The sequence below is a fragment of the Vigna umbellata genome, chromosome 5 (genome assembly GCF_029865625.1).
Source record: "Vigna umbellata cultivar VRB3 chromosome 5, Vumbellata_1.0, whole genome shotgun sequence".
NCBI classification, from domain to species: Eukaryota; Viridiplantae; Streptophyta; class Magnoliopsida; order Fabales; family Fabaceae; genus Vigna; species Vigna umbellata.
Genome location: NC_142169.1, coordinates 25,742,067 through 25,752,601, shown reverse-complemented (window position 1 = coordinate 25,752,601; position 10,535 = coordinate 25,742,067). Strand labels below are relative to the sequence as shown.

The 10,535-nt window shown below is 29.4% G+C and overlaps 1 protein-coding gene across 1 annotated transcript; it reads left to right on the top strand.

Annotated features, from left to right (window-relative positions):
* Positions 1 to 7,824: 7,824 nt before the first annotated feature.
* On the top strand, positions 7,825 to 10,535 carry LOC124830032 (actin-depolymerizing factor). Its single transcript, XM_047303642.2, has 3 exons — positions 7,825 to 7,984; positions 8,111 to 8,376; positions 10,098 to 10,535. Exons 1-3 carry the CDS (start codon positions 7,961 to 7,963, stop codon positions 10,246 to 10,248), a joined length of 441 nt encoding a protein of 146 aa, XP_047159598.1. The 5' UTR covers positions 7,825 to 7,960; the 3' UTR covers positions 10,249 to 10,535.

Here is a 10,535-nt window from a genome sequence, read left to right as displayed (position 1 = left end):
AATTACAAGGCTATTTCTGTATCTCTTTATCAAAAGCTTTCCTTCTCTGCAGAAGTGGAAACAAGAGTCAGACTTGATCATCTGTGAGATCATATTGATTAAATAAAAGAACTAAGAATTCGGTCGATTTGAAGAAGTTATCACATGAAATCAACCAAAAGACGTACAGTCACATAAAATCGGGTTAATTTTTAAATCATCATAACAATCAATTTTCAGACTCCCAGATAAGAAGCGGTGAAAAAATAAGAACAAAGCATATCAAGCGGATTAAACCAATTAACCCATGCAAATAATCGAATCTCATTTGAGAAATTTTCACATTGAATGAAGCCATACATGCACAAGGAGCGTCTTTTCTAAAGGGCACAGTACCCACAATGTTGGAAGTGATCAGGAACAGCTCAAACAAGTATTACAGATTAAGAGGAATGAAATCACGAGCATGAACGTAAAGCGAAGGAAAACACATGAATCGGATCTTAACTGTCACAAGAAAAAGAACTAAGGACTCGGGGCAGTTGAATGATAGTCCCGTGATGCATGCATGGAGTGACACATTAGAAAGAATGCCAAAAAAGAATGAAATTTTAATAATAATAATAATAATAATAATATTAGAAAATAGATTCACCTGCAGTGGAAGAAAGTTGTAGAGCGATAGAGAAAGAGAAAGATTTGAACTGCAATGAAAAGAGAGATGTGGGAAAAAATGTGAAGAGAGTGGAAGTAATTTATAGGAAGAGAAGGAAGAAAACATGACATAAAAGGAACGCAATGCAGTTTCTGAACCAACCTCTCTTATGTCTTTTACGACGCCGTTCCTTCCCCCAAGCCTTTGGATCACTGTGCATTCTCTTTTTTTTACCTCTTCATTTACACACACTATACTTAAGTCAAACTAATTCAAATCCTCTTTTTTTCTTTCATTTTATTCACTATTTTTAAATTTCTGTTTCATTCTTTTTAACAACATATTATTTTAATGCTGCTGTCAGATGAAACATTATCAAGAAAATAATGACGTGATATGTTAGTGACGTGTTATCCAAATCATGTGACACCTAAACAATTAGTCAATTCGATTATTGAGACCATATTATTAATTTTTTTAAACAAAGTGAACTATATATGCATAATAATTATTTTAATTATATATGATAGTTATTTATTTATTTATTTATTTATTGTCTAAAAATTCCATTCACACAGAACTGATGAAGTTGTTTCGTGTTTTAATTTGCTAATACGAACTGCATCATCTACAGAAATGGTGAGTTGAATTTTGATGGTAGGGAAAGGGACCTCCAAAAACTATACTCTGTTTGTTTCAACTTAACTAGTCAAATTCAAACCACTCGACTTATATGTGTGAATCAATGATCAGTTAGTTTTGATCTTTAAATGCCAACGACGTTTTTATTAATCATGTTCTTGTTTTGACTTTCAAGAATCATGATGAATCAATTCATAGTACTATGCCTTTTTGTATTACATACACCTAATTATGGTCGCTATTAAGTTTTAATAATTATTTTCTATGAATTCATCTTCCTATAATGTTATGGTTCTTTATGCATACATAACGAAAATCATTACTTATTTATTCGATAACTGTTTAAATAATACGCTATATCACATGTCACATTAATAGTCTTTAACCCAATATACGAGAGAAAAGTCATGGAGAGAAAAAAAAAAAACAAACAAAGCAGAAGATAAGAATAATTTGACAATTTTCCCTAATGCAACTATTATGGTTTAATAAACAATTTAAACTAAGGGATAAAATGTTTTTTTTATTTAGAATCAGAAAGTAGAATACGTTTAAAAGATATACAAAACGTTCCTGCTACTATCTAAGCTCGTAGGTGAGGATCTTATTTTTATTTTTCCGTGTTTGTATTTTATTATAACTTTTATCACTAGATTTTTAAATTGAGATATTTAGTCTTTAAGTTTTAAAAATATGTAAATGTATTCCTAAACTTTATTGGGAATATGTGGTTTATCTTTTTATTTTTAGACTTAATTTGTTAGCACGGCAAAGTTAGAAAATATATTAAATTAGCATATTTTAAAAAAAATAAAAATAAAAATTAGTTTAATAGTCAAAATACACATCCACACTCACACACATTCTATATATTACTAACTTACAATTCCCTTTTAAAACATAGTTCATTAAACAAATAAATACTATTTATAATTGAAATCACTTTACATTCTTAAATAAAATAACTCATAATATTTTATATGTGATAATTAACTATAATTATGTTATTTCAATAAACTTGGGAATGAAACATTATATAGAAAAGGAAAAGAGATTTTAAAAATAAACTTTTGTTCCTATGAGCTAATTTTTTTAAAGATGAATCCTCACATCTTTAGTCTTGAATTGGGAAAATGAAAAAAATATTTCTAAGATAAATTTTCATTTCTTTAAACCTCAACTAGATTAAACGATGGTCAATAGTCTCACATAACTTAAGAGTCGAGATTAATAACAATTTAAATATATTTTAACCGATACACTTTTCTAAGGATAAAAATGTAATAGAATTTTAAACACCAAAAGAGACAATATGTCAAATGTGATTTTAAGTTTCATAATATTTAAGTTTTTTCTATGAATTTTGGCAATTTATTAAAAGACCTGTGTTAAGTATGTCTCATTGTAAATTAATACTTGATTAATCAAAATTTAATACCAATTTTTTATGTTAAGGTGACATCTTATACCTATTGTATAAAACATGATACAAGAAACTCATCCAACTTCTCATAAATGGATGTTTTAATCTCCCTTATTTAGACTATTGAATTAGTTGGAATAACTTTTTTTCTTAATGTGTCTTTGTGAGAAGTGGCAAAATAAGTTAACCCACCTAGCCATTAGCCACAGAAAAATAGGAAGAGACATGCTGACCCATTATATTAAAATAGACTACAAATCTTAATTTGTCCCGTTAATGGACGAGTTGGTAGGTTGGCAAGCCGATCCTTCAAATTTTTTTAAAACTTTTTTATTTCAATATATATATTAAAAATATATTTAATCATATAAATATTTTTCAAGCTTTTAATTGATTATATTACATATGCATGTTGTATTAAATAATTGAAATTTAATTTGTAAGTGTCCATTGGTATTGCATATTTGCATCCTTAAAATATGATATAGAAAATTTATTCTTTTAAATTATTTTTATTTCAATTTTTAATTTTAAAAAATTAAACTAATAGGCAAGTCCGTCTCAACCCACCTTTGGCATGCTAGTTTGGTGTGCTAAGCCACTATGACCCACTTTGCCAACTGTAACTTTTATGCTTAATATAACAACTATAACTTGACTATGATACAATCGTATGCATAAATCTTCCCTGAATCCAATACATCACATTATATAGATTAATTCATCATATATTTCAATCCCTACACATCAATCTTATAACTTCAAATATCTATACAAAATCAATTACATAACACATCTTACACTTTAAAACATGTATTTAAGGGATATGTCATTAGAGTGTGACAATATTCTTAAGTTATAGTTTTTTAATAAACAAGTGAAGACCCCTTGTAACATCTCATATTTATGAAATAATACTTTTTTAATTTTTAAAAGATTTATTATGATTATTATAATTTGGATGTTTTATTGTACACATTTTGAATTTGAGCCAATAAAATAAGATATCAAAGACTTCATCTGAAATATTGCATCTAATATGTTGTATAAACAAACTGAATGATTAGTCTGAAATATTTCATTAACACACCTTGAAGGATGGACGAACTTGAGTCATTATCTCACATAGTTAATCTAACAAAATTCTGAGACAAAACAAACTTAGAGTTTCATCTAAAACATTTGGAGAACTTTGTAGTTAAAGGAATTGGGTTTAGAGAAAAACACTTCATGAAAGATTCCTAATGTGGACAAACAAACTACATTGATGAAATGAAGCTTTCATGGGACACACACTGAAATAATCTTTTGAACAATGTAGATTTAATTCAACTAAGTATTTAAAGAAAAATTACACCAAAGTTTAGACCAATTAAATGGATATAATATTGTCTAGGGTCTTAACAAATCATTTGACAAAACTACATAGCATAAAACCACAAGTCTTTTTATAAGTGTTTATTTTGTTTATAATTCACATACATTTTGACAATTATCTTGATTGATTATCTTGCATAAACTTGATATTTTACCCTTTTTCACCTAAAAATTACTAAAAGCATTAGATATAAACATGCGTGGTGATTTAATGCAAATTTTGTGTGAATTGCTACAATTTAGAAGAAAAACCCTAGTCATTTCTTAGATCATCGTGTCAGATCCCTCATCATCATCATACCATCCCCGGCTGGCCAAAGTCATTGTCGACGACACCAGGACTGCCTTAGTATCGTCAATAAAAACCAATGTCGAGAACCACCTCTCTTCTCGTTTCTCCCAACTCGTGAAACATCGCTTATTTGTAGGTAATTACACACGGAAAATCTATAGGTTACCTACAAATAAATTTGTAGGTAATATTACTTACAACCATTTTACTTGTAGATTTTTGTCTGTAAGTAATTTGTAGGTAACACTATCTTACCTACAAATTTTGTGAATTACCTATGAATTTTGGTTGTAGGTAATGACATTTTATCTTGTAGTGGTTGTTTTGTCATCTTTCAAGTAAGAAAAACTAATTACATGTATTGATAGATGCTTTGAGAATTTTAGTTTGCAGGACTAGTTGGCATAAAATTGTTTAAACTGTTGATATTGGTGTTTGAGTTGTTGAAAATTTTAAATGATTGTGTGTTAATGGCATTCTTTGAATTGGTGTTGAATCAAGTAACCTAAGATCTAATCATTTGAGTAAGTTGGTATGATATGTATCCTGACATTAAAAGCTATTTTTTTTACCAAGGTACTAAGTAAGGAATATTAATTTGACCATTTGAACAGATCTTTTTTTTTTTCAAATTATAGTTTTAAGTATGTTGATTTTTGGTATGGCGTTGAGTGATGATAAGCTGATGTTGAGCACCAATTTTTTGTACAGGTCTAGGAGAATTTTAGCTCTAAACTATTGAGCATTACGCTTATACCATGAGTGTGCAAAAATATAAACACTTTGGCGCCAACTATTTTTCATGGTTTGGAACAATTTAATTCCAGGTGATTGAGTTTTAAAAAGGGCGTTGTTGAGCGCGACATTTTATGAGAAGAATAACGTTAGGACTATCTTTGAGTGTTATCTTTCGCCTAGACTATCGTTGAGTACTGTTTTTTTGTAAAGGTCTAGTGTTGAGTGCCACTTTTGAGCGTCAATGTATATGTTGTGATTTTATGATGTTTTGGTTTATTTGAGATGGATTCCTATGGATATGAGATATATTTAAAATGTATTATGGATTAATAACATGGTTGTGAGTATGTATGATGAATGTTATGGAATGAATTTCAATGATAAGTTTCTTGTAGTGATTTCAATAGTGTATGTCTTGAGGAATGGATTCGGTATTGGGAGTACCATATCAATCTATTAAACATTCATTCTTAAGTAGAGAAAGATGAAGTATGTGGTGAGAAGAACGGGAGGTCCTAGTACTTTACTACACTCAAGAATTAACCGATTAGCCTTGTGTGAGGTAGAGTGAAATCTATTCATAATGACTCTACAAGATATTAAAAGACACCATAAGTGCATAATTCCTCAGAGTATGATATCAATACATAGATTCAGATGATCATATATAATAGTATGAATAATTTTATGTATTAGGAATTATTCATACGAATGTTTGTATGTATTTGCTATTTTTTTCTTTTCTTACTTTGTTTGTTTCATGTGCGTATCTGTTTTTCTGAGTTTTATGAAATTGAAAATTCTTTTAGATGTCCACGAAGTTTTGTTCTTATGTTAGGGTTTGTTATTCCCCAAATCTTCATTACATAGAAAACGAAGACGAGAGCGAAGTTAGTGTTTTTAACGGTTAAACATACAATTCTCATCTGTCCATATGGAGCTTTGCAAGTTTGGGTACAAAAACAATGAATACCATAAAGTGCTAATATATCAGTAAACAGTGTTATGATAGGGTTTTATTGTTAACATTTTAGGTTTGGACTTGATATTAAATGAGATAAGATTTTAGAATTATGTTTCTAAGTTGTATTATTTATTTTATTGTATCAATTCATTTTCATTTTCAATATATATATATATATATATATATATATATATATATATATATATATATATATATATATATATAAGTTGTATTACATTCATTTTTCAATAACTAAAATTTTAATTTTTTTTTCAAAGAACAATAACAAATATACTATATTTCAAAATAATTTCATCAAAATAATCATATTTTCTTAACAATTTTATTTTTTCATTATCAAGATAGAAAACTACTTAATTTAGAGAAAAAAAAATAGTGTTCATTAAAATCTCAAAACATTATTTCATTTTACTACTAGCATTATAAAGTAAACATTAATATCTTATGTTGTGTTCATTTAGGATTATTTACTATTGAAGAAAATTTGGGCAAATGAATTTGGAGGTTGATTGATGTTCACTTTAAGGTCTTGTTCACTTGAATGGATTTGGAGGAGAGTGATTGAGGAGATTTGAAGGTAATTTTTTTTTTTGTTTATTTGAATGGATTTGAAGGTAAGTGAGAATGGATTTAGAAGTAAAGTTTGTGACAATTACGTGATAGATTAAAAAAATTTACTTCCAAATCTACTCTCATTTACCTCCAAATTCACTCAAATAAACAACAACAAAATTTACTTTCAAATTCTCTCACATCCCCTCAACCACTCTCCTCCAAATCCATTCAAGTGAACAAAGTCTAAAAAATTTGAAAGCAATGAAAAGATAAAGTTTGCGAGAAAGTAACTTTTTTGAATTAGGCTAATATGTAAAGATATGAAGAAAATTTTAATCAAATATCACTTTTACCCTTACACATATTCAATTGATAATATAAAATAATAATAATAGTGGAATTTTAAAAATTGATTTTTATTTTTTTTCTCTTTATAATAATTTTTACAATTATATATAAAATTAACCATTATCATTTTATATTACTTTTACTACTAAAGGTATTTTGGTAATTTTCAAATGATACCAATTAAATCATTTTTTTAGGTGTCACATAGGTCAAATCTTATACTAATTCTTACAAACTTTACTTTCAAATTCACTCTCACCTCCTTTTAAATCCACTCAAATAAACAACAATTAATTTACTCTCAAATCTTCTCAAATTCATCCCTCAAATTTTTCCTTCAAAATGAACAAATATGTATGTGAAGATAACATAAGAAAAACTTTTTTTCACATTTTTTTTCTAATTTTACCTTTTAAATATATAAATGGAATCCACATTATAACTTAAAATAAAAATATTTAATAATATTTATTTTATTTTTTAAATAAAATTTTAATATATTTTATTACATTATTAAACGAGGTTGTATGTATTTTTCTATTTACCGCTTATTTTCATACCATTAACTTATTCCTTTCATCTTGTGCTGTCAACGAATTTCTTTGGCTGATCCACCGAAACTAACACAAAATGAACGTTTTTTTAGTGACACTTGGCCTAGATGGTTGTCTAATAAGTGAAAAATAAAAATAAAATAAAATAAAATATACGCGGCGAAGGGTTATGGCAAGCATTGAAGAACGTGGGTCCCATGGGCGGTGGAAAATCCTTGTTCTTTTCGCAGATTCACGTTCCCCAATTCGACTTTGCGTTGCTACAACGCACCGCCCCAATCATAATAACCTATTCTCATCTATTTTATTCACTCAACAATCTTTTCTTTAGCTCTTTATAATAATTTCTCTTCACTTCTACCCTTCAATACTTCACTTTCTTCTTCATCATCCAACTTCACTCATCATCATCATGTCTTTCAGAGGCCTAAGCAGGGTAACATTTTACATCTCTCACTTTTTTTTCTGTCAAAGTTTTGGCATGTGAATTTTGTATGCGTATTTGATTTCAAAACCAAGTCTTGGTTGAAAGGCTATTGACCCAGATGCTTTTAAATTCCAGCCAAATGCTTCATCAGGCATGGGTGTTGCTGATCACAGCAAAACCACCTTCATGGAACTGAAGCAGAAGAAGGTCCATCGCTATGTGATCTTTAAGGTTGATGAGAAGAAAAGGGAGGTTGTGGTTGAGAAGACCGGTGGCCCCGCTGAGAGCTATGATGATTTCGCTGCATCTTTGCCTGAGAATGATTGCAGATATGCTGTCTTTGACTTCGATTTCGTCACTTCTGAGAATTGTCAAAAGAGCAAAATCTTCTTCATTGCATGGTTAGTTTAGTTTCTCTGTGTTCTGCTTTTATATGTTTAAGAAAAATATCTCTAACTTTGTCCACAAGTAAAAGCTTGGTTGCACTAACCATAAACATGTTTGTGAGACATGATATGTTAAGACATGGTATGTTTAGAAGTGTACGTTTGCTTGAGACTATAAATGGTCCAATAGGAGTGCAATAATATGTTTAAGAACCAATAATTTTTTTAGGATAGGTAATAAAGCATGACTCGCACATATTATCTTTGGAAGAGAACTTTAAGACATTAAGTCTAATTTAAGTTTAATTTAAGTTTAATTTAACTCCACTAAAACAAATTTAAAACTTGAAGTCTAATTTAACGGTGAAGTCTAATTTAACTCTAATTTGTAGGATGAGATTGACATTTATTTATATATTCTAAACTTTTTCATTAGTTATGTATTTTAAACTGACTTTATCATTAATTATATATTTTAAACTGACTTTATTACTAATTATATATTTTAAATTCACTTTATCACTAATTATATATTTTAAACCGACTTTATCACTGGTTTTTGTTGGCCTTTCAACAAGGTACTTGATGTCTTTTTCTTATGCAAACAAAGCAAATTCCGCAGCTTTGATCATATGTTTGGTAGTTTCGAAATAACCATGCCATGTCATGCTATTCTTCTAAGCCCGTGGCAATATTGCACTAATTAAGTGTCACTCCGTGCTATTCTTCTAAGCTCGTGGCAATATTACACTAATTAAGTGTCACTCCTTGCTTGTCCTCTCTTGTATTATGGAGCTAAATGTTCTTTGTTTTATTTTTCTTGAGGTTAAATTTCTTGTCTTATTCTTTGGTGGGACAAGAATTTGTTGCTCATTAGGCTGCTTATCTTAGCAAATGTGGTATTTTGAGATTTTTGGTCGCACATCACTCCTTTTCCAATCTGGATATCAAGCTCAGATACCAATTTCAGTGGCATCCTCTGTTAGTTGTATTTAAGTTGCTGACAGATCATTACTGTGTAGAGGTTCTTATGTTTATACGAAAAATGATACATAAATAATTAATCATGGCAAACATTATCATGCTTGATGCTTTAGTTCAACCATATCAAGAGTAGGTTTCCTAAGTATCAGTTTTTTGGTGGGGGTGGGTTGGAATTTGTCTTGCCCATTATTAGAGATTTATAAATTTGTCTTTGCTATTATTGCTTTATTATTTTCAGAGTGCCCTCAAACAAGATTATGGACTTCAAGGAAATGTTAGTATTTTCCATCATCATGTATAGTTGACTAGTTTATTTTTTTCAGTTGCTGGAAGAACCTGTCTTTACATTTTTACCTAGCTTCTCAGAAATAAAAAAAAAAATCGTATAAATGTAAATATCAAATGGACTTTTCTAGTTGAACTGATTTAGCACTCTATTTATTGCATCTTTGGAGCTGATCGTCTGTGGAAAGACTTCTCTGTCTCTCTGATCAACCATTATTAGTTTCTTGTTTGAGTGGCATCTTGACTCACTTCCTAACAGTATATTTTCCATAACTTATTATTTGAACTATGCCCTCAATATCTTGCTGCGAGCTTGTCTCCTTTTCCTCTTGTGAAGAACAAACTTGAATTTAACTATTTTTATTCCTGTCTTCATCCATCCTCAACATCATGCTTCTTTATTTACTTTCTCTGTGATTTGGCCAGAAATATCATTCTTAGTTATTCCATTGCATGATATTGGTTAGGTCCCCTTCAACTTCTCGGATTCGTGCCAAGATGCTCTACGCCACAACTAAAGACAGGTTAAGACGTGAGCTAGATGGTGTTCATTATGAAATCCAGGCTACTGACCCCACTGAAATGGATCTTGAAGTGCTGAGAGACCGTGCACATTGAAATGTTTATGTACTTGTTCATTTTCTTTTCAGATTCTACTAGGTTTCTACTTTCAATGAATTGCAGAGCCCATCTTGCGACAATAATATGAATCTGAATGGGGATGGATTAAAAGCTCTTAGATGTCACTATTGTAAATCCCGATTTACTGGACCTGTATTGTAGAGCGTGACTTTATGGATCCAGATAGATGTGGTGGAGATAAAAGTCTTTGCTTGTAACTCTAGCTAAGAATATCTAGAAAATTTCAAAACTTGCATTTATTAATATTCTCTTCTTAAAATTAA

What these genes read in the sequence shown, in the direction of transcription:
- LOC124830032 (XM_047303642.2), top strand. Translation starts at nt 7,961, where the DNA reads ATGTCTTTCAGAGGCCTAAGCAGG. An exon ending in CTTTCAGAGGCCTAAGCAGG is followed by an intron (nt 7,985 to 8,110) that starts GTAACATTTTAC and finishes TTTAAATTCCAG; the next exon opens with CCAAATGCTTCATCAGGCAT. An exon ending in AAAATCTTCTTCATTGCATG is followed by an intron (nt 8,377 to 10,097) that starts GTTAGTTTAGTT and finishes GATATTGGTTAG; the next exon opens with GTCCCCTTCAACTTCTCGGA.